The sequence below is a fragment of the Drosophila bipectinata genome, chromosome 3R (assembly GCF_030179905.1).
Source record: "Drosophila bipectinata strain 14024-0381.07 chromosome 3R, DbipHiC1v2, whole genome shotgun sequence".
In the NCBI taxonomy this organism is placed as follows: domain Eukaryota; kingdom Metazoa; phylum Arthropoda; class Insecta; order Diptera; family Drosophilidae; genus Drosophila; species Drosophila bipectinata.
In genome coordinates, this window is record NC_091739.1 from 15,401,509 (window position 1) to 15,426,412 (window position 24,904).

The following is a 24,904-nucleotide window of genomic DNA, read 5'->3' on the forward strand; positions in this document are numbered from 1 at the left end:
GTTTAAATAGTTTATTCAGACTTTTAACAATTATTTTATTTTATTTCCAGAATTTCTACAACGAAACCCCACTTATCTTTGTAGAAAAGCCTAAACTGGACCAATTTTAGATCGAATATCGAAAGTAAACACAACAATCAATCAACTCAACGCTACTCACCGACCTTTCTAGTCTTCTACATACACTTTTACACGAAAAGAAACCCCTTTTGTAAACGAAGCCCCATTTTTTTGGATAAGAAACATATCTCTGTTGTCTGGGACTAGGCAACCCCGGCCCTCATCCCAACCCAAATCCGAGGCAAGGATCCGTTAAGCCCCCCCGTTTATCCTGGACCCCGAAGAGTGCCTCGTGGCCAATCGAAGATCCAAAACGGCGCCACTTAAACCACAAGCCTACAAAATTGGCCGAATGTTATGTTGTGGCTTCTGCTGTGGCAATATGTCGAAACGGGATTACAAAGTGGCCACCACCGATGGCATCGAGCTGGAGCCGTTGGGCGGCGAAAAGAGCGACAAGGACAAGGACAAGGATAAGGAGAAGCAAACGAATGGTGTCACCTTCGGTGAGTTTATCGAGATTTTTTCCCACCCTTTTATCTCACACTCACCTCTAAATTGCAATTGCCTTGGGGTCCTGGGAGCTAATGATCAAGAAACAAAGGACCGCGCGGGGAAACACAAAGGTGCATAATTGCACTTGTGCATAATCCGACGCTCCACGCAATTTAAACTCTCTCGCAGACCCTCCGGGATTTATTCATCAAGTTGTTTTCTTAATTACGCCGAATGCAAAACAAAAGCATTAAAAATGCCATGTCTTGCCATCATTGCTCATACGCCCCGTTGGCCAGCAGCAAAGTAAATGAATGTCAGCAGCCACCCTCGTATTTTGAGATGCTTTTTTCTCCATTTCCTAGGTTTTTTTTGTTGTTGCACAGCCTGCAGCAAAGTTGGCGGAATTTTCCGCTTTGACAGATGTCCACCCGATCCGGCGTCGGTCTGGTGCTTCGCCATATCCGTTGGCGGGAAAAGGGGACACGGTCTGCCGCTTGGTGCCACAGAGTGCTCTTTAAACTGTCAGCGATTTTCTTGAAATTCGGCGAGTCGCTGGAACAAAATCCCCTGGGGCCATCGATTCCGGTAATATGGTAACATAAAAATTGAAAGGTCTGTGCGGAAATTTGATTTCAATGGATTGGGAAGATGGGAAATTTAAACAAAAGTTTTAGACAAAAGTTCCAGCTCGGCCCATGCATTTCTTCACTTTCAAGGGAAAAAATGGACAAAAAATGGAATCGAAAATGGGTTCCCAGGTTTTGATGCAGTTTGGTAGAGAATCGATCCACAAATCGTTTAAGGTATTCCGTTCAACGATCCGATCAATATTGGCAGAGATATGGACATCGCTGTGGACCCATGTAGGCCTCCCCATGCATTTTCCCATTTTCAAGGGAGTCCATGGGAAAAATGGACAAAAAATGGAATCGAAAATGGGTTCCCAGGTTTTGATGCAGTTTGGTAGAGAATCGATCCACAAATCGTTTAAGCTAATCCGTTCAGAGATCCGATCAATATTGGCAGAGAATATGCACATCGCTGTGGGCCCATATAGGCCTCCCCATGCATTTCCTCATTTTCAAGGGAGTCCATGGGAAAAATGGATAAAAAATGGAATCGAAAATGGGTTCCCAGGTTTTGATGCAGTTTGGTAGAGAATCGATCCACAAATCGTTTAAGGTATTCCGTTCAGAGATCCGATCAATATTGGCAGAGATATGGACATCGCTGTGGGCCCATATAGGCTGCCCCATGCATTTCCCCATTTTCAAGGGAGTCCATGGGAAAAATGGACAAAAAATGGAATCGAAAATGGGTTCCCAGGTTTTGATGCAGTTTGGTAGAGAATCGATCCACAAATCGTTTAAGGTATTCCGTTCAGAGATCCGATCAATATTGGCAGAGATATGGACATCGCTGTGGGCCCATATAGGCTGCCCCATGCATTTCCCCATTTTCAAGGGAGTCCATGGGAAAAATGGACAAAAAATGGAATCGAAAATGGGTTCCCAGGTTTTGATGCAGTTTGGTAGAGAATCGATCCACAAATCGTTTAAGGTATTCCGCCCAACGATCCGATCAATATTGGCAGAGATATGGACATCGCTGTGGACCCATATAGGCCTCCCCATGCATTTCCCCATTTTCAAGGGAGTCCATGGGAAAAATGGACAAAAAATGGAATCGAAAATGGGTTCCCAGGTTTTGATGCAGTTTGGTAGAGAATCGATCCACAAATCGTTTAAGGTATTCCTTTCAACGATCAGATTAATATTGGCACAGATATGGACATCGCTGTGGGCCCATATAGGCTGCCCCATGCATTTCCCCATTTTCAAGGGAGTCCATGGGAAAAATGGACAAAAAATGGAATCGAAAATGGGTTCCCAGGTTTTGATGCAGTTTGGTAGAGAATCGATCCACAAATCGTTTAAGGTATTCCGTTCAGAGATCCGATCAATATTGGCAGAGATATGGACATCGCTGTGGACCCATATAGGCCTCCCCATGCATTTCCCCATTTTCAAGGGAGTCCATGGGAAAAATGGTCAAAAAATGGAATCGAAAATGGGTTCCCAGGTTTTGATGCAGTTTGGTAGAGAATCGATCCACAAATCGTTTAAGGTATTCCGCCCAACGATCCGATCAATATTGGCAGAGATATGGACATCGCTGTGGACCCATATAGGCCTCCCCATGCATTTCCTCATTTTCAAGGGAGTCCATGGGAAAAATGGTCAAAAAATGGAATCGAAAATGGGTTCCCAGGTTTTAATGCAGTTTGGTAGAGAATCGATCCACAAATCGTTTAAGGTATTCCGCCCAACGATCCGATCAATATTGGCATAGAATATGGACATCGCTGTGGGCCCATAGAGGCTGCCCCATGCATTTCCCCATTTTCAAGGGAGTCCATGGGAAAAATGGACAAAAAATGGAATCGAAAATGGGTTCCCAGGTTTTGATGCAGTTTGGTAGAGAATCGATCCACAAATCGTTTAAGGTATTCCGTTCAGAGATCCGATCAATATTGGCAGAGAATATGGACATCGCTGTGGGCCCATAGAGGCTGCCCCATGCATTTCCCCATTTTCAAGGGAGTTCATGGGAAAAATGGATAAGAAATGGAATCAAAAATGGGTTCCCAGGTTTTGATGCAGTTTGGTAGAGAATCGATCCACAAATCGTTTAAGGTATTCCGTTCAGAGATCCGATCAATATTGGCAGAGATATGGACATCGCTGTGGGCCCATATAGGCTGCCCCATGCATTTCCCCATTTTCAAGGGAGTCCATGGGAAAAATGGACAAAAAATGGAATCGAAAATGGGTTCCCAGGTTTTAATGCAGTTTGGTAGAGAATCGATCCACAAATCGTTTAAGGTATTCCGCCCAACGATCCGATCAATATTGGCAGAGATATGGACATCGCTGTGGGCCCATAGAGGCTGCCCCATGCATTTCCCCATTTTCAAGGGAGTTCATGGGAAAAATGGATAAGAAATGGAATCAAAAATGGGTTCCCAGGTTTTGATGCAGTTTGGTAGAGAATCGATCCACAAATCGTTTAAGGTATTCCGTTCAACGATCCGATCAATATAGGCAGAGATATGGACATAGCTGTGGGCCCATATAGGCTGCCCCATGCATTTCCCCATTTTCAAGGGAGTCCATGGGAAAAATGGACAAAAAATGGAATGGAAAATGGGTTCCCAGGTTTTGATGCAGTTTGGTAGAGAATCAATCCACAAATCGTTTAAGGTATTCCGTTCAGAGATCCGATCAATATTGGCAGAGATATGGACATCGCTGAGGGCCCATATAGGCCTCCCCATGCATTTCCTCATTTTCAAGGGAGTCCATGGGAAAAATGGACAAAAAATGGAATCGAAAATGGGTTCCCAGGTTTTGATGCAGTTTGGTAGAGAATCGATCCACAAATCGTTTAAGGTATTCCGTTCAGAGATCCGATCAATATTGGCAGAGATATGGACATCGCTGTGGGCCCATATAGGCCTCCCCATGCATTTCCTCATTTTCAAGGGAGTCCATGGGAAAAATGGACAAAAAATGGAATCGAAAATGGGTTCCCAGGTTTTGATGCAGTTTGGTAGAGAATCGATCCACAAATCTTTTAAGGTATTCCGTTCAGAGATCCGATCAATATTAGCAGAGATATGGACATCGCTGTGGGCCCATATAGGCTGCCCCATGCATTTCCTCATTTTCAAGGGAGTCCATGGGAAAAATGGACAAAAAATGGAATCGAAAATGGGTTTCCAGGTTTTAATGCAGTTTGGTAGAGAAACGATCCACAAATCGTTTAAGGTATTCCGTTCAACGATCCGATCAATATTGGCAGAGATATGGACATCGCTGTGGGCCCATATAGGCTGCCCCATGCATTTCCTCATTTTCAAGGGAGTCCATGGAAAAAATGGACAAAAAATAGAATCGAAAATGGGTTCCCAGGTTTTAATGCAGTTTGGTAGAGAATCGATGCACAAATCGTTTAAGGTATTCCGTTCAATGATCGGATCAATATTGGCAGAGATATGGACATCGCTGTGGGCCCATATAGGCTGCCCCATGCATTTCCCCATTTTCAAGGGAGTCCATGGGAAAAATGGACAAAAAATGGAATCGAAAATGGGTTTCCAGGTTTTAATGCAGTTTGGTAGAGAAACGATCCACAAATCGTTTAAGGTATTCCGTTCAACGATCCGATCAATATTGGCAGAGATATGGACATCGCTGTGGGCCCATATAGGCTGCCCCATGCATTTCCCCATTTTCAAGGGAGTCCATGGGAAAAATGGACAAAAAATGGAATCGAAAATGGGTTTCCAGGTTTTAATGCAGTTTGGTAGAGAAACGATCCACAAATCGTTTAAGGTATTCCGTTCAACGATCCGATCAATATTGACAGAGATATAGACATCACTGTGGGCCCATATAGGCCTCCCCATGCATTTCCCCATTTTCAAGGGAGTCCATGGGAAAAATGGACAAAAAATGGAATCGAAAATGGGTTTCCAGGTTTTAATGCAGTTTGGTAGAGAAACGATCCACAAATCGTTTAAGGTATTCCGTTCAACGATCCGATCAATATTGACAGAGATATAGACATCACTGTGGGCCCATATAGGCCTCCCCATGCATTTCCCCATTTTCAAGGGAGTCCATGGGAAAAATGGACAAAAAATGGAATCGAAAATGGGTTTCCAGGTTTTAATGCAGTTTGGTAGAGAAACGATCCACAAATCGTTTAAGGTATTCCGTTCAACGATCCGATCAATATTGGCAGAGATATGGACATCGCTGTGGGCCCATATAGGCTGCCCCATGCATTTCCCCATTTTCAAGGGAGTCCATGGGAAAAATGGACAAAAAATGGAATCGAAAATGGGTTTCCAGGTTTTAATGCAGTTTGGTAGAGAAACGATCCACAAATCGTTTAAGGTATTCCGTTCAACGATCCGATCAATATTGGCAGAGATATGGACATCGCTGTGGGCCCATATAGGCTGCCCCATGCATTTCCCCATTTTCAAGGGAGTCCATGGGAAAAATGGACAAAAAATGGAATCGAAAATGGGTTTCCAGGTTTTAATGCAGTTTGGTAGAGAATCAATCCACAAATCGTTTAAGGTATTCCGTTCAACGATCCGATCAATATTGGCAGAGATATGGACATCACTGTGGACCCATATAGGCCTCCCCATGCATTTCCCCAATTTCAAGGGAGTCCATGGGAAAAATGGACAAAAAATGGAATCGAAAATGGGTTCCCAGGTTTTGATGCAGTTTGGTAGAAAATCAATCCACAAATCGTTTAAGGTATTCCGTTCAACGTTTCCGATCAATATTGGCAGAGATATGGACATCGCTGTGGGCCCATATAGGCTGCCCCATGCATTTCCTCATTTTCAAGGGAGTCCATGGAAAAAATGGACAAAAAATAGAATCGAAAATGGGTTCCCAGGTTTTAATGCAGTTTGGTAGAGAATCGATGCACAAATCGTTTAAGGTATTCCGTTCAATGATCGGATCAATATTGGCAGAGATATGGACATCGCTGTGGGCCATATAGGCCGCCCCATGCATTTCCCCATTTTCAAGCGCCATAAATGGTGACCATATTCATATGTGAAATATCTATTTTTAAAATTTTAAAATATTTTAAAGATTTCTTATTCAGTCATTCAAAATTAGTTTGGTACTTGGAGACACATCCAACATCGGTGGGTGTATTAAATACGAACATATGCAAATTCTGTAGACTTTATCAAGGCGAGAAATCGTTGGCACTTGGGCATGAAAGTGGGCCAAAAGATGACGTTACCGTTGCCAGTTGCCTTCGCCTTACTGCCTTTGGTTACTGCGCACTGCTGCCACTTTGGATCCCTCCTCCAGCCTCTCCTTGGGGCAAATCAGTGTCACGGGAACAGGACGTGGACGTGTGCTCGTGTCCCAACCGCCAGCAGAGCAATTAAGGATGCATAAAGTGGAGTAACCACTTGACTCACCAACGACAGAGCCGCAGTGGTGTTTACCTTTTTTTCGTGATATGGCTTTAACCTGTGAAAGGTGCCCAGAAAAGTGAGCGACTGAAATCGGAGTGTTAAAACCCAACAGTAAACAATTTTTTTATCGAAGCTGAAATAATGTATCCTTGCAAGAGAGCCCTCTTTCAGTCCTTGAGATTAAAAGGTTTTCTGCCTGGTGGTAGGATTCTGACCAGATAACCAGATAGGGGTTAAAAAAAAACGAAAGGGAGGCCTGTCGGAGGCGGCTGATGTTGATAATTGCAGGATGCGTTGTGTTGATTGCGAGAGCACACCCACTTGAGGCAGGACTTGACTCAAATAAAGAAATCCTGCCTATCCAGGACTGCATCAGCGAGATAAAATGGGTCCACGAGAAACAATTGAAGCGGCAAGAGCCTTGCAATTCCTGCCTCCAGTATGGCAAAGTGTGGCACAGAGTTCTTCTTTTTTCTGCCCCCGTCCTCCAGGTCGAGTGAAAGTAAAGGATACATAGAAATGAAATGTGTTTTTGGGTCAGGCAACTTCAAAACTGGAGAGGAGAAAGGAGCCGGAAGGGGCACCCCGCACCGGATGGAAGGAGCGGCGGAAGTGGAGTACAAATGGAACTGCGGAGATGACGGAAAGACTTCGGGAAGTACTGTATGGGGAAACTGTCAGACGAGCGGGCCAAGTCAACCCGTCAAAACGTCAACCGGCGAGCAACAATTTATTGTTGCGAAATGGCGCTGGCGAAACACAATTAAATGCAACTACAAAGGACCCACAAGGATCCCGCCAACGTCCTTTTTTTTTGCACACGGCCTGCCACTGGGCGCGTAATTAAATGGAAATGGAAAATATTGCCCAGGGGGCCTCTTGCAACACACAACACTCATACTTGTTGAGGCACTTGAAGTCCTGCCAAGCCGCGTACATTTGGTTGCATTTGCACTACGCTGCACCGTATACCCTTTCCCCATAAGGGGTCGCCAAGTGTTCTATATATATACAGGACCCTAAGGCTATATATTCTCTGTCTCAGTTTACAAAGAAAATATTTTGTCTCAACACTAAGGCTTCAGGGGCAGATGGGTCACAGGAATAAGTCCTGCAAGAGCCATCTAGAATTAGGAATTGCTATAATCAAAAAAGAGTATTCCAAGTTCTTTAATGATTTTATAGTACCCTTATAAGGGCCCCACCTTAAATGCCTTAAAACTAAAGCCCTTTTCCGGGATCTGCTTAACAACCTGCTTTCCGCACAATTAGTTCACCATCGGGCTTAGTTCGCTTCAACTGCTCCCAAAAGCCATGAAAATCGATTGCAAAAAGGACTCCATGGGCACATCCTCCGGTCTCTGAAGTAGTTCTTGAAACAAACTCTTTCGATATGCATTATTTGTGGCTGCAAAATGAACCCACAAGAGCCTCTCGAACACGGTCTGCTAATTAATAAAATCAATGAAAAGACCTTTAATTGAGTGGAAGCACAACCAGACAGTAATTATGCCCTGAAAAAATCCATAATACCCAGTACAGACTCTCAAATAAATCCTTGGACTTCCCTGAAAGTTATTTATATAATAACACTGTCGACTTTTATAAAAATTTCATTTAATTCATTGATTTATTCAAGTTAGATATGTATTCTTCTATATTTTCTACCAAAGCTCGCACTTGATCGGAGGGTTCAGGCTCTTCGCCGACACTGGGCAGTTGAAGGCCTGAGCGAATCCTGGAAGGTTGGCCAGGGTCTGGTGGAGTCGCACCTGGTCCGAGTCCTGTCCCTCAAAGGTGATGAACTCCTCGTCGCCGATCAAGTTCTGGGCAAAGTTCAGGAAGAACAGCTGCTGGAGGGGAATGGTGGTGAATGTGGGCTGCTGCTGGTTGAACTTTGATCCTACGGCGAAGTAGACGTCGTAGATCAGCTTCAGGGCCGTTACGTCGATCACGCGCTGGTCCATGTAGTCCGTGGTGTTACGATCCAAGCACTTGATACCTTGGTGGTATTGTTTATTGTCCGTCAACTGGCCAAAAGCATCGGTGGGATTTCCGGCAAAATCGTACACCAAGTAGTCCACATCTATGGCCATCATAATGGCTTGGGCGATCATGAAACCGAAGCCGCTGACCTTGAACACGTCATGGCTGTCGGGCGAGAAGTACGGCTCCTGTAGGATGTCGTAGGGCACGAAGATCACGTTCTCTCTCCTCACATATTTGGGCTCGGCGTTGGTGGTGGGCAGGGGAGTCTCCAAGAAGTAGTAGTTGGCGCCCTTCGCAGCCGGACTATCCAGGAGCTCAAGCACGCGGCTGTTGCGGGTCTCCAGGACCTTCAGAACGGCGGCGGCAAAGTCCTGATCGTCATCCAGCTTCATGTTCCTGTAGAACATGGTCACGAAGTTGCGGTGATCCTGGCCCTTCGGAAGAGTGCCGACGTTGAAGGTTAAGCTCTCAAGTTTCTGGCGGAGGAAGCTACGTTGCTTTAAGGTCAGAGCCAAGCGGTTGCTGGAGATCCTGGCGAGGAGAGTGTTGCGAATCTCGTTGAAGATCTTCTGGACCTCCGAGTCGTATTTCTGCTGCTTGTACGCGTCGAAGTACCGGGTCTCGTACAGGTAGGTGCTGCCGAAATCGAAGATCGTACGTGTATCCTTTACACATTCCGCAGCATCGTTGCCGGCTCCGCTCTCCGTGAGGGAGCCCATGAAGCGGGTGAAGCGCACCATGAAGTAGCTGGCAATCACATCGGCGTCGTAGGTGCGGAGCAGCCTCTTCAGCTCCACAAAGTAGTCGACGTTCATGATCTGGACGTTGGTTTTGGTGGGGAAGGACCGGTCGAAGATGGTCTGGAGGTACTGCTGCCAGCCAAAACCGTTTTGGCTCTCCAGCTCCTTCAGGGTCAGGTCGTCGTTGGGCTCGTCCTCTCCGTTGACCAGGTTCTTGAGAGCCCTCTCCAGGCGCTTGATGTTCTTGGTCAGTTGAAGGGCGCGACTCGGGGCCACTCCCAGGCGGATGAGGATCCGTTTGGTGCTGGCTGTGTTGGGCAGACGGTCCACGGTGTCATCGTAGGTTGGCCGGACGATGGTGATCATGTACTTGCTGCTGTCCACGAAGTCCAGGTCGGCGGTGACCTTGAACAGAAGGTTGACGAAGCCGAAGCGCCTCAGCCTAGCCAGGGTCCGCATCCAGCTGAACCTCTCCTTGGGCCAGGCCGAGCGGCTGGTGGCGAACTGTGGCCAGGTGAGCTGCACATCGGGCTGCACCAGCTGGAGGTAGCGCTTGGAGAGACGGGTGTCGTTGGTGGCTGTGCGGCAGGTCTTGTAAAACTGCCTAACTTTCGCCTCCACGCTGTTGGGGTCCACGTAGATTTGGTCCTGCAGGGAGTCGAATATGGTCTGATATAGGCCGTCCATCTTCTCTGAGACCTCGCCAAGGATTTCGCTATAGTCATCGTCAGCGTGCTTGTCCTCGTACTTGCCGCCAGCGTACTTCTGGAAGTTGTCGCAAGGATACACCGTGGTGTCCATGTAGTCCAGGACACGGTTCAGGAACACACTGTTCACGTTCGTGGTTGGGGCAGTGGGTGGCGTTGGTAGAACCCATCCTGCAGCATCCACTCCTGTCCAGAGCAGGAGCAGTCCCAAGGACACAAACTGAAGTACTTGCGATCGAGCCATCGTCAGGGGCAAACTGCCGGATCCAGCTCGGGGCAGCCGTATTTAGAGGCTGCCTGGAGCTGGTGATAGCCTCCAGGGGTCGCTCCCAGGTGCTGATCCCAATTAAGAATTATCGCGTTCAAGGCCACAGATGCAACCGAAACTGGAGGGTGACTTCATAGACAGCCAAACATACACATGACTTTAATCAAAATCAAAAATATATATTTTATGTTTATGAATATATGTATATTAAAAAAATAAACATTCGGAAGGTAATAAACTAGCAGATGAGGTGGAATGCAAGTTCCAAATTTCGTAATCTACGTTTTTATTATTATATTTTGAAACCGGGCTTATACATAAAAGCATCAATTAATGGGACTCATTTATTAGAAATTATAAAATATTATTTTTATTTTTTTAATAATAATACCACAGCACCTAAATATTATCAAGGGGCCGACAATGCAAGTTCAAGGTTTTTCTATTCTCGTTCTTAATTATAGTTGCAGCATTAAATATAAAACAATCAACATAATTTTTATAATTTATAAATTATTATTTTTATGTTTAATTCACAAAATTATCAAGAGGGTTGAAGATTATCAGTAGAAAGCGGAGAAACGTCACCAGTTTGTCCAATAATCTGTATTTTAATATATATTCCAAGATTTTCAAGCTTTAATTTGAAGATTTTTTCATATATTTCACTTATTTCATATATTTAAGCCCTTCATATCACAACCACCCTTAAAATCTGGCCAACACTTTAACAGGAAACCGTAGTAACAGCTTAAATTTATTGATTGCTTCATAAACAGCGATTATTTAGCCACAGCCGTTCGATCGGCATTCGCAATAGCCTTCCCCCGTGGCCAAAAGCCGACAGCCGACAGCCCCCCTCCCCCAAAACCCACAAAACACTTGTGGCCATCTTCTGCATGTTCAACCAGTTAGGGCCCAAAGGAGGCTTTGAATAAACGGAGATGGAGGGCAGGAGATGCTCGTTCTCTAGATGCTCGTTCACATTGCACACATATGGGATCAATATGTGCGAGTGGGGGGCCAGAGTGGGTGGTGGGCTGTGGGTTGTGGGTGGGTCTTGTAGCACACGACAAGTCACAAGTGCGGCCAGTAAATTTGCATGCGACAGCAAATACTCAATGGTCGGACACAAACGAGGCCAGAGACAATGTGGGGGACATGATGTTGAGTAAGTCAGTTAGCAGGGCTTGGGGGTGGCAGACCCCTACCGCCCGCCACACCTCCTGTGTTGAGGGTCGGAATTGAAAAGGGAAACCTGGTAAATTGTATCGAACACTCGGGTGAGAAATGACTTTTGTTCGAGAGCTCACTAGTTCTGCGTAAATAGAAATAATTGGAACTATTTTAGACTATGAGTTTTCTTAAATATTTTTTGTCTATTTATATAGAAGTCTCTGAATTTTTTTTTTAGAATCGCGACATGTGTCTTTAATTTCTTCATAAACATCGTCCATCCGCTTGGGCTATAAAACATCTTTATAATCGAATCTTAATTTGTTCCACGATCCTTGCCTGCTCTGGCATAACCACCAGGAGGCGTTGGACGAGGCGTGGCACTGCCTAATGAACAGAATTCAGGCAGAACCGGCAAAGGAAAAACTTTACACTAACGTGACGGCGAATTTATTGAGAAGAGTCGCGGCGGGTGGGTGGTGCTGAGAAAACAGGGCGGTTGGGAGGTTGAGTCTGACGGGGAGCATCCCCATTTTTTGTTGTCGAACAAGTCACCGCGAACCGGTGGTGTGTTTTTCATCCTCTATAGCGTCTATATGTATCCTCCGCCCAAAAAAAACCGAGAAACAACAAACAAAAAAGGAAACTTTCGTCGCATTGCCGGAACAAAAGCCAACAAAAACAAAAAATCGAGAAAACCAAGAAAACGAGAAACAAAATTGTATGAGATTTCATTTGCCGGTAAACTTGGCAAAGAGAATTACCATTTACGGTTGAGCTTTGTGCTCCATTTGTTGATTGTTTCTGGTTATCCCAGATGCCGAGTTGCCGAGTTGCCAAGGAGACCGAAAAGTAGGCAACAAAAATTATCATCTGGCGGCCGCCAATAATCCCTGAGACCGGCGAACGTAATTTGAATCATAAAAGTCCCATCCCCCGACTCACAAAAGAGTCGACTTCTGGTGATAAATTCTCTCGCATGTCATCGAAATAATTATACGAAATTTCTGATGATTTCGGTAAAAACAAGAGTAAATCAAAAGTTAAAAGGTCGGGGAGCGGGGCCCACCCTTAAACGGGTGGAACTTCTAATGATGAGACCCAGCCAGATTGAAGTATTTGGACGACACATGATAAACAGCACAACATGCACCAAATATTGGCGAAAACGGCCGGATCGGGGTGGGGGATGAGCTCTTTTAAGGGTTGCTGTAATACCCACTAGCTTTCGTTTGCTTGGCAACACTTCAATACGCTTTTACTGGATAGTAAAGGGAGTTCAAGGGTATGTCGGCTTTGAGGAATTCTATGAAAAATACTGTAAATACTTTTTGAAACCAGTTCTAACTTTTTCTAAAAACTATAAAAATACTATACTATTTTACTATTTTGTTACCGGGTAACCCTTTGTTTATTATTGGTTTATTTTTATTTCAAAACAAAAAACAAAACAAAAATGTTGTTGGCTGCAAAGTAATAGAAAAGGGGGTGTCAGTAGGGGTCAGTATGGGAGGTAGAATAGCAAAACACAAGGGCCCTCCATAGAAATTTCATTTTCACTTTTGCAGGTGAGTAGAATTCCCCCAATTTCCTTTCTCTCTCTCCATAGAGAGACTAAAAAAGAGAGATTGGACATGCGCCGGGCGAGTGCAGGGGCTGCCACCTCGCATCTCGCGCTCCCTGCTCCATGCTACGTGCTACATGCTCCAAGCTGAGGGTTGCTGCACGGCGTCGTGCTGCGGCAGCATCCAGTTGGAAAATGTACGCGCACTCAAACGCAACAAAAAGCGCGTGACACAGGCGACACTGGCGAGTCGAACGGAAAGGATAATCGAATTCGGTTTTTATTCTGAAAAGAAGAGCTCCTCTCCAACGCACACACATACACACGAATGCGTCGCGTGCCGTTCCCACAGCCCCCCCACCCCCCCGTCCTGTCGCTGTGCGTGTCTGTGTGAAAAAAAAGCAACAAAAAGTAGCGAAATTTTGCCGAAGAAAAAGAAAGCAGCGACCAGAAAACGCGAAGCAGGCAAATTGGCAAATAAAAGTGGCAATAAACGTGTGTGAGGTGTGTTCGATGTGAAAAAAAATTAATTAGTGGATATGCCCGTATTGATCTGCTGAAATTGACCTTTTCGGCCAGACCCCTCCCCCTAGCAAACCCCCTCCGCGAAAAAGCAATAGCAACAAGCTTTTTTTATCCTTTTGGCAATTAGCAATGTGAAATGGAATAATCAACGATTCTGCTCTGTCGCCAAAGGCCAAAAGCCAAAGGCAAATGCAACTGCAGCTGAGAACCGCAATTCAGTCAAGTGGCAACACAAAAACCAGTCAAAAGGGAGCAGCTGAAGGCAGAAAAGTGCGAAAAAAGAAAAGCAGAAAGGGGAAGTGGAAAGTAGGAATTGGGAACTGATGGGAAATGGGAAGCGGGCTGAGGTGGAGAGAAGGGGGCGGAGTGAGGGAAATGAGGGGAGCGAACTGGAAAGCGCACTATTGACATATATACGCGCAGTCACAAAGCGAGTGCCGCGAACGGCAGAGAAGAGAAGCGAAGCGAAGAAAACGCCGCATAAGACAAAACAGGAAATTCACTTATACACTCACCCGCTCACACACTCACCCACACATACGCATCTAAGGAAATTCGCGCTGTTGAGCTTTTGCATTTTGACATTTCATTTTCAAAACACACACACACTCCTGCAGGAGAGAACGCTCTCTCACACTCTCTCTCTCTCTCTGCGAAACTTCCAAGCTCTCACACTGTCTCTGCTCTCACACTCTTTTGGTCCTTCGAGCTGGACTCCTTCAGGTTTCATTTTTTTTCGCTTTCTTTTTTTTTTGCTTTGCTTTTGCGAATGGGAAAATGAGAATGTAAACAAAATGGTAAAGGCGGCCGCATTAAACAAAAATGAAATGGAATTGTGATATATGCATTAACACGCTTCTTGCGTGCCCAGGAATGCAAGGGTGAGGATAGCAGGTGGTGGCAGGGGTGAGGAGCAGAGGAAAGCAAACAAAGGGGAACACAATTCGCCACAACAATCGTGTTCACATGGTCTCGTTCCACTTGGAAATTAGGATTAGGCCTTGCTCTGACATTGACATTAATTGAAGAAGCAGAAAACAAAGCGAAAACAACAATCGAGAAACAAAAGCTAACCTCATTAAGGAGAGATTTCGAAAATAACAACTACCAGAATACGAAATAAGTAGTTTTTTGATGCTATTGACAGCCATGAAGCGTTCTTTTTACGACCTTGATATACGTACAGGATAATTTTTGGCAGAAATACAAACTGTAAATATTTTTATGGCCCTTTTATGAGCAATAAGCAGTATATAGTATAACGGAAGTAATAAAATAAAGGAAGTTCTGTCATAAGTTACGTATACGTAATATTTGTCTGCTCTTCATTGTTCTTTAAAATATTGTTGCATACTTCAAGGGGTTCCGCGAATATTTTTCAAAATGTATGAAAATTATATAATAGCTTCTTTCTTGCCTCAAAACCTTATCATTGACGAGTAATAGACTGACTCGAATCTGGTAGATAACACCTCTGATTCATAGCCGACCTTTAAGGTTTATGCCTTATCTCTCGTCTCTGCTATTCTCCAATGCCTTATGGAACGCCTTTAAATCCGCTTCGGTTCTGGCCAACAAACCTTAACCACAAAATTATGCCTGAATGATGCTCCACGGGCAGCCAACTTCAGTTTCAAGAGCCCCTCAGAGGCAGACACAAATACGGACATTACGTACGTACATAATGCCATAGAAAAGCCGGCATTAGCAACTACAGACCGAGAGGGAGATGAAAACATATTTTGGGGGTTGATTTTTGGGCGTTGAAAGCGCTTTTCACTAATTCAATGCGACATTGAAAATAGCACCGCTGTCTGCAGACTCTGCCCGGCTAGCGGAGAGACTTACGGCCGCACAGACAGCGGGCGGGGGGTGCTGGCCGTCTGACTAGACGGAACCGGAAGGGCGTCAGCGTCTGGCGCTCAGCCAGCCCAAGGGGGTGGCAGAAGTGCCGGCAAAACGAAAGTGCTGTCCTGGGAGGAATATACATATTTGTGGGAGCTATGACTGCATAAATTATGTATGTATATTTTTGGCTGCTCGATTATCAACTCGTCAATGGCGCAACATTTTTGGCAGTCGGTTCATGGGGTCGGTTCAGTAGTAATACAGTCTACTGAGAAATGTAGTTGGTAATCCTTTATAAATTGGGATCCTTAAAAGTCCTTTTAGAGAAGCTATTCAAACAGAATCAGAACAAACCCCTTTCTCCATCGTTAATAAAATATGAAGAGCACGTGACTGCTGCCAAGAACAGGTCCTCAAAACCAAAGCCTTGAATGGGAGGGAGAGGTGTCTGGCAAAGGGTTCGACCTCGATTGGATTGGGTCATAAAGTGATTGTGATTTTCGATTTCTAGAGCAAATAGCCCGGCAATTATTTGCGGCGTGTGTGTGTTGTGATTCCAAAAGGTTTCTCGATTTCGATTTCGATCCAAATTTCATTTACGGCCACGGGTTAGCAAGCGTACGTATTGGCCGGAAGACACAGAGACACCGGCCCCGTTAAGATTTCGGTCGTCGGCGGGGGTCAGAGAGGCTCGAAGATTTGGCGTCGCGAGAGAATCGAGATGACAAATGATCCGGACCTCGATGACTGTGCCTTTCTGTCCGGTAAGTTGACTCTGAAGGGTGAAGTCATTTATAAAAGTAATTAAAGTACCATTGAAGTAACTCCCAAATATGTGTATTATATTAACACTGATGGCCTTTTTTAAGGACTCCGACTCCGACCACAGAAATGAAATATTTACTCACCACCTCAGTCATGAGTTTTATTCGGATTTTAATTACATTTCCTTCCTTATTTTGGACAGGTGGCGAATCAAGCGGCGGCCGCCAGACGCGAACCGGAGTGGCCGTCTGCTCCCAGCGGCGGGCCCTCCTTGTGGCCGGAATCGTACTCGGCTCACTCCTGCTGACGGCCATCATCATCGCCTACGCCGGACCGCAGAACGGTAGGTTTGCCCCGTGCCCCGAGCGCATCCGCTCCACCACCCCATCCCATATCCATCTCTATCGCCATTCACTTCTTCTCTCTCCATATTGTTTTTCCAATTTTTTCGAGCATTTTTCCCTTTGGTTCGTTTTTTCTGCATTTCCACCTACAGAACAAAGGGGACATGTTTGGGGTTCGAGTTTGGGCTGTAGTGCCAGTGGAGGAGCCTTTGTGTTTGCTACTTGATTAAGCTTTTATTGCGGGTGCCAGGATATGTAGTCCATTGTGCAGCAAAGGGTTTCCAAATTTGACAACTTTAAAGGGAAACTTAACAAAGGGGTAAAGAGTGAACTGAATTTGATAGAGAGTACTGCAATGAACTTTTAAATATTGTCAGAAAACCACCAACCACCCGACTATGACTAACAGCCACCCAAAGTTCAGGGTTCAGGGGCAATAAATCCGCATAAATGGTAATTGAATTCCTTGACTGGCCCCGTTCAAAGGCGGCCATAAACCATCTCTGGCCGAGAGCAATCCATTCGGGCCGTGTAATAGGCTTTTAACCATATTAAATGGGGGCCAAGGCGGGGTCCGCGTATAAATAGATGCACCTGCAGAGCGTGGTGTGCGGCCTGTGGATACTGTGGATACCGATGCCAGGCTATATTCAATTGCAGAATTATGCAAAGTGCAAACACTCGCTGCAAGTCTCTGTTGCATACTTAATGGGGCTAAATGCATTGGGGGATAATTGCATTAGTCCAAGGGGAGCGTCAACCAGCCGCAAGTGTGTGTTGTGTGTTCTGCGGATATCCACATGTCTGTCGGAGAGTATAGACTCCTGTCAGCTTTAACCTTTGCTTCCGCCTAGCCAATTAGAGAATACATCATAACGACAGGCTTTATTACTCCATGTCACATGTATTTTTATGCCTTTTCCCATCCAGTATTCAGTATTCAGTATCCAGTATATATATCCATTAAAATAAATACTTAATTTCCTGGCCATCGTTCGTTTGTTTCCCTTTGTTATTTCCCTTCTGCCATACTGCCGTTTCCACTCTTCCGTTTCCTTCGTATACCAAACGTTTATTATATATATATTATATATATTATGAATCTTTGAAAAAAATATGAAATATTTCTCTTAAATGCTTGTTTGATTGATTGGTTCAAATGTGAGTAACAATTATGCCAAACCCGAATACTTCCAAACTGGTAAATAGCCACGAAATCTATATAATCATTCGGCATGTTGGTGTCATTGACCATCTAAATATCTTATCCTTTCTCTACTTTATTAGTTTTGCGTTTTCTATCTCTAGATATTAGATCTTTCTTTCGATTTATATTTCTATACTTAGTGGAAGACTGTCTTCTTTAATTTGTAAATACCAAATACCGACCTAGTGATCATCGCGATTATAAAAATGACAAAACTCACTAATTTTAATAAGAAGAAACTTCGAAATAAACTCCATTTAACATTAAAGAAAAGCATTAAACTCCCACGAAGACTACATATCTGTACATATTTTCTTTATAATGATATTATTTAAATCTAAACCTTCTCTTGTATTTTTTATGTTTGGTTTATGTGGTAGATTTCTTTGTTGATTTCCCAATGGCTTGTGGATTCTAGACGTACTCCCACTCATCACTCATCCAGAAGCTCATCCAGAATATAATCTTCATTTGTGATATCCCATGAGAGTTTAATCCATTCCACCACTAGATGTGCTAATGACGTGAAAAATTATTAAACCGATTTACTGCTAGCTTTACTTTATCCCCAGACCCCAAACCCCCACTTAGATGGTCTTACCCCCCTTTATATACTCCGTTGATTGTGTATAATGCAATTTGCTTTAACGAACTTAGCGAACGAATCCCCGAAAGAGTCGCGAGAGGAGCAGAGGAACGAGCCCTGAACTGCTTCCGTTACTGATTACGCACTTTGACTATCCTTGCAGACTGCTCCTGCGGATCGAAAACGGTGTCCGGATACGAATCGGATGAAGAAAACAACACCCAGCCCTTCAATCCGATTGCCACCAACGGGGAGCCTTTCCCCTGGCTGGAAAAGATGCTGCCCACCAGTGCGCGACCCCTGCGCTACATGGTCACCATTCACCCCAACCTGACGACCCTCGACGTCAAAGGTGAGTCTCCCAAGATTTTAATGACTGAGCTCTGCCCTCTGGGTTCATCCATTGGAGGTATAATTCGATTGTCTGACTTTCTTGCTTTCCTTCCGGCTCAGGTCAAGTTACCATCGATTTGCACGTGGAGAAGGAGACCAACTTCATTGTGCTGCACATCCAGGACCTCAATGTCACCGAAAAGGTAAGCCCGATCCGGGAGCATGCAAATTAAGCCAATTAGCATTTGGTTCAAGTGCGTCCATTGATTGCATTGTCGAGGCTGAGACCGAGGCCGAGTCCAAGTCCGTTTCCGTTGCTTTTACCATTTCCGTTTCGATTCCAGGCCATTGTAACCCCCGGACCCAAGGGCTATGCCCTCAAAATTGTCAAGGTGCTGGAGTTTCCGCCCCGTCAGCAGCTTTACATCGAGGTGAAGGAGAAGTTGAAGAAGAAGTCCAATTACACCCTCAACCTGCGCTGGTACTCCAAACTCAATCCCGAGCCCGAGGGCTTCTACGTCGACCAGTATGAGAGCTCCAACGGAGTGGAAAGGTAGGTTTTTACTTTAACTTTCAAGACTTTTAGTAATGTTACTTGTTTAAAATCTAAAGTATGAATGTAAAAAATCTAAAAATATAACTAATTTCCTTCAGATTACTGGCTGCCACTGTTTTCCGGCCGAATGGTGCGAGACGGGCTTTTCCCTGCTTCGATGAGCCGCATGTTCGAGCTCCATTCCGCATTTCCGTGTTCCGAGATCGCTTCCATATTGGTCTGTCCAACTCCATTGTGCACACCACCGAAGATGTTGGCTTCTACATGGGCACGGGACTGGTAAGTTTCCAGAAAAACAAATATTGGAAGAGATACCCTTATATTTGAAATATTATATTCTTCTGCAGCTCCGAGATGACTTCATTGAAACACCACCTCTGCCCGCCGACGCTGTGGCATGGGTAGTGAGCGATTTCCAACGCGAGTCCCTGCAGCCCTCCGCCGCCTACATTCCGACGACACCAGCCCCCCTGGGCTCCGGAGTCGGTGGCAAAAAGTCCGCCCAGCTGAACAATTACACGCAGCTGAAAGGCAAGAACCCGCCGGTACGGAACATCACTGCCCTGACACATTCCCTGAACGTGAACCTGACGCCGCGCCAGAACCTGAGCGCCATTCATGCTACAACGACAACAGCACTTCCGGTTAATCTGAACGGAAACGGAAAGCCCTCGAATCTCACCTCGATGTCCCAGTCAACGGGATACTCCATAAAGCGGGCTCCATCGTACACCTTCTATGCGCCGAGGGATCTGCTGGTTCGCTCCTCGTTCATCCTGCACACATCGCGGGATGTTCTGGAGTATCTGCAAACCTGGCTGGACATAAGCTATCCTCTTACGAAGGTGGACTTTGTGGCACTCCCTTCGCTCGATCGAAATATGATATCCTCACTGGGCCTGGTGACCCTGAAGACATCTTTCCTGACGGATCCGCATTCGATTACCTCGGAACAGTATCAGTTCAGTGCCCTGCGCATTGCCGAGGCCATGGTGAGGCAGTTTTTCGGGGGCATCACCTCCCGGAAAGTACTTAAGGACGTCTGGCTGTGGGAGGGCTTGATCCAGTACCTGGGTATTCATGCCCTGGCCCCCCTGCAGGATAGCTGGCCGCTGCGAGAGATGTACTTGCTGAAAATGGCCACTGCGGCACTCGATATCGATGCCATCCAAGGATGGGACAGCATTATGAACGGCACCAGTCACGATGGCAACAACGAGGAGTTCTTCGTCCAGAAGACGGCCGCCATATTTTCCATGCTGCACACGGCCATCGGGGAAGACCGTTTCCGAGGATGTCTTGGTACGTTCCTCAAGGTGAATCGTTTCAAAACTGCCGAGCCCACGGATCTCTGGACCATTTGTACCAAGAAGGCCAATGGATCGAAGAACATCAAGGATATGATGACCCTGTGGACACATCAGCCAGGATTTCCGCTTCTCACCGTCACCAAAATGGGCAATAGCATTTCCATTTCGCAGAGACCCTTCCGGCCGGCCGAATTCCTGGCCATTCACGATGATTCCTACGATGGCAACAACTACAACAAGACGGCAGTCAATGCCACGGACATGCCCAGCACAGTGGCGCCCTCGGTTCATGGCAACAAGCACAAGACTCCGCCACATATGAAGTGGATATTCCCGGTTACCTATGTCACCGATATAAACAATGTCAGCGAGACTCTTTGGATGCAGAACGTTGATGGTTAGTAGGATCTTCTTTTCTCTTAAATTTTGTAATAAAGTCCTGAGTTTTTATTTTATTATTTAGTAACCTTCAATGTGCCGGAGAACGTCAAGTGGATCAAGGTGAATGCCATACAGAATGGATACTACCGAGTGGTCTACAACGATGACAACTGGGCGAGTCTGATTGAGGAACTTTCCAACAATCCCCAACGGTTTACGAGCGAGGTAAATATCAAAATACCCAACTTATTTTAACCATAAACTATATTCCTGTTAACCCTCTTTTAGGATCGCTTGGGTCTCTTGTCGGACGCCTTCACCTTATGCCATGCCAACCTGCTGCCCTGCGAGATCACCATGAACATGATCCAGTATCTGCCCAGCGAGACCCACTACGGACCCATGGCTCTGGCCTTGAGGCACCTGGAGAAATGGCGGCGCATTCTCAAGTACTCTGAATGCTTCCTCATGCTTAGCGAGTTCATAAAAATAAAGATATCCACCGTAATGGAAAAGGTGGGCTGGTCGGACGATGGCGATGTGGCTACCAGGTATGGGAGATGCTTTTTAAGACACAATAAGCTAATTAATAAATTTATTCAAATTTATAGGCTAATGCGTCCAGAGGTGTTGCTGGCCTCTGTCTTGTGGGAGGACATGGAGAGCATAAACAAGGCCAAGAATATGCTTAACCAGTCCTTGTACTATAATGGCTCTGCCATACCCCCAAATCTTAGAGAGGTAATACTCCTTTCTTTACTCCGATTAAAAATCCATTTAAAATAAAACTCTGCCTTTCAGGTGGTCTACACTGGCTCCATCTTATCCGGGGAGTACATCTACTGGCAGCACTGCTGGGAGCGATTCGTTAACCTGCAACGCACCTCGGAAACTTTCGTGGAAAGGATGCAGCTGCTCCGTGCTCTGGGCAGGACCAAGGATGCTTGGCTTCAGAACCGCCTGCTCTCGCATGTCACGATGCTGCCCACCGAGGAGGTGGTGCAGGTGCTCAAGGCTATTGCGGGCACGCCCACGGGCGGTGCTATGGCCTGCCGTTTCCTGCAGGCCAAGTGGTTCGAGCTGGAGAAGCGCCTGGGCCCTGGCACGATAAGTTTCGCCAAGGTCATATCGGCCATCACCCAATACGGGGCCACCAAGTTCGACTACGATGAGGTTTGTTGGAAATATCTTCATTATTTTATATTAGTTTAACCTTTTGTGTGTTTCGTTTTCCAGCTGAAATCCCTGGTGCATCGTTTTGGACGGGGTCACGGCATGTCGGTGTTGAACATGACCCTAAGCAGCGTGGCCTCCAACGTGGAGTGGGTGGCCAGGTCACAGACCTCGCTCTACAAGTGGGTGGAAAGCAACCTGCACTCACATCGATAAAAGCCGAGAAGGCAGAGCAGGGACGCCAGAGTCCTCTTCAAACTCATTTGTAATTATGTTCCTCTCAGACACGAATCTTAAGTGGGTTTTGATTTCGCCGCGTTAACTATGGATATAATGTGTACTCTTTAGCATATCATTGAAAGTTCGATTGATCTCCTTGGTTCCCTCGTTTCGTAGGTCTCCTATAAGTTTAGTATTTTTAAAAGAAAGAACCCCTCACACGCACTGTAAATTACAAATGCTATGATCAAGCAGCTCTTATATATGTGTATATCTAACCCGGAGGCGGGTGACCTTTTCTAGCACATATGTATGTGTATATCTACAACTGAACATAAGGATCTATCTATATATGTATATTGTATATGTATGTATATTTTACAAACCGAAACAGAAACCCAAAAACAAAACAAAACATATTTAGAGCAATGGATATAATTGTAGAGTGTAAGCAAAGAACAAAGAACAAACATATTTTTTCATAAAAACACAAAAACCAAAAACCAAAATCCCCAAAAAACCAAAACAAAGTCCCCAGATATACTAAATCGCTAAATGATTAAATGTATAGCATATGTATATTAGATTTCGGGTGTGTGTCCGTGTATGTGCGCATCACAGAAGTATCACAGAATTCTTCCTTTTTGTCCAAAAAGCATAGTCTACTTATCGCAACATAATGCATCTATAACGATCTAAGGATACTGCCTGACCGAATAAGTGTGAAGCTTCCAGCATAGTCTTATATTTATTATTTTAAATAAATAACATTTAACTTGATTCTCTCTACCGGAAGTCTATAAAGGTGAGACGGCCTTCAAGGTCGATCCCAATCGAACTCGGTTGAATAACAAGTTTCAGCAGAGACATCAACTGATTCCACATATTAAAATAGCAATTCAGGCACGCGAAATATGTAAATCTCTAACGACTTTTAAATTTAAATACTTTAACGATATCACATGGCTGCCATAGGTACTAGTCGTAGTTGGCAGAGCAGAGGTCTTAGGTCAGGTGGGCATATAACTTAGGCACTCGAGATACGAAATACCATATAGTCATACCCCTCCCCCAAATGTACATACATGGCATACATGCTGTAGTTCTGCTAGATATTATTGGGAGTTATTAGTCCGACACTTTTTATTTCCGCACCAGACTGGCAATCAGTTTACTGACATTCCGTAACTACGATTTAGGTTTTTCGTTACCAGAATAAGTGGTTCATTCTTGTGTTTACCATATCGCTGCTTATCACTTAATTAGTGTTAGAGCGTCTGTCCTAAAGATAGCCCAAGGTGTTTGTGTAAACTGAGGGAAGCCTCCGAAACCTGGGGGCACCTGGCACGCCGGTTTGATATTATTGGGCCGGCCATATAAACGTGTTGGAGTTGTGCCATGGGCGGCAGTCCCCCGATAAGAGAGTGCCAGATTACAAAGAGATTAGCATTGGGATGGGTCAGGGGCGTAGCGAAAGTGGTATTCGAGAGGGTTATACCAGAAGGTAATGCCTATAAATGTAGTGAATCTTATAAGGAGACATTCAGAGGCAATAGTACTTGAAACCCCTTTCAAACTACGCCCATTTGGAGTAGATACCCCTCTCATTTTTCGATTGGTTGTCAAGCCTTCAACTATTTTTGGCTATGCTAATTTGTAGATTTGTATTTGCATCGAGCCACTAGAAATCTTTGATTTGGGCCTCAACATAAAACGTGATTTCGGATGGAAACGGATGGTTTGCTTGGCTTAGACACACTCAAGACTAACTCAAAGATACTCTCATAGATACATACTTGCAACAATGTCAATCGCTCAGATACCCCAGTATATTTACGATACAGAGACAACAAGAGACGGTAGGAGATACAAAAATACAAAAGTAACTTTATTAGCAAACAAAGGTAGATCACAGAGAAAAACACACAAAAACAAGTTTTGGAGCGATTTTACCGGATTTTCGATAAATGTATAACCATACAAGCAACTAAAATGAATAAAGAAAATAACCCCAAATAGAAATATAATACAATCGAAACACAGAATAAACAAAACAAAATACTCGAAGCCCAAAAGCAGAACTTGGATGGGAGGAAAGACGATTGCGAGAAGATTTAGAAAGTTTTTACGGATCAACTGAAACAGAAGACTTCTTTTAGGTTCAAACTCTAACTTGTTCCCAAACCCATTTCCCTGTCCAATATATATTGTATGGTATAATGCATATCCGTCCACAGCTTTGATTGACTTATCACGTTTGGGTTCCATTAAGTTCATCGAATTCATCTGACCAACCAACCCAACCTTCAACCCAATTAGTCCGAAAATACACTGCATCCCCGAGTGCTTAGACCTGGAGTTGGAGATACCCCGATCGAAAAAGGAATTCTAGTTAATTTTATTAGATGAAAATTTATTTTTAGTCGTTGTAAACCTATGATAAATTATTAGTTACGCATTGGCTATCAGTTTTATATGAAAATTGGCGTAGGGAAATACAAAGTGTATCTAGAAATGCAATGGAAAGCAGGCAGAGCAACTCTAAAGACGTAATTCTAATTGTATGCTAATGATATATACACATCTATACATAAATATATATATTTACATAATGTAATTTAAGTCAA

At 44.7% G+C, this 24,904-nt stretch overlaps 1 protein-coding gene across 3 annotated transcripts; it reads left to right on the top strand.

Moving 5' to 3' along the window:
- The first annotated feature begins 268 nt into the window (after positions 1-268).
- LOC108129786 (endoplasmic reticulum aminopeptidase 2) lies at positions 269-23,461 on the top strand. 3 transcript variants are annotated; one of them, XM_070281256.1, is made up of 13 exons: positions 13,225-13,534; positions 15,915-16,167; positions 16,371-16,511; positions 18,469-18,657; positions 18,759-18,841; positions 18,983-19,191; positions 19,293-19,473; positions 19,542-20,901; positions 20,968-21,110; positions 21,174-21,436; positions 21,497-21,626; positions 21,687-22,058; positions 22,122-23,461. In XM_070281256.1, the coding sequence occupies exons 2-13, from the start codon at positions 16,125-16,127 to the stop codon at positions 22,272-22,274; spliced, it is 3,267 nt and encodes a 1,088-aa protein (XP_070137357.1). In that variant the 5' UTR covers positions 13,225-13,534; positions 15,915-16,124; the 3' UTR covers positions 22,275-23,461. The 3 variants fall into 3 exon arrangements, with proteins under 3 accessions (XP_043067846.1, XP_070137357.1, XP_070137358.1); XM_043211911.2 differs by lacking the exons at positions 13,225-13,534; positions 15,915-16,167 and adding an exon at positions 269-566; XM_070281257.1 differs by lacking the exon at positions 13,225-13,534 and having other exon boundaries at positions 15,879-16,167.
- The last annotated feature ends 1,443 nt before the right edge of the window (positions 23,462-24,904 follow it).

What these genes read in the sequence shown, in the direction of transcription:
- LOC108129786 (XM_043211911.2), top strand. Translation starts at nt 413, where the DNA reads ATGTTATGTTGTGGCTTCTGCTGTGGCAATATGTCGAAACGGGATTAC. An exon ending in GACGACCCTCGACGTCAAAG is followed by an intron (nt 18,658 to 18,758) that starts GTGAGTCTCCCA and finishes CTTCCGGCTCAG; the next exon opens with GTCAAGTTACCATCGATTTG. An exon ending in AGCTCCAACGGAGTGGAAAG is followed by an intron (nt 19,192 to 19,292) that starts GTAGGTTTTTAC and finishes AATTTCCTTCAG; the next exon opens with ATTACTGGCTGCCACTGTTT.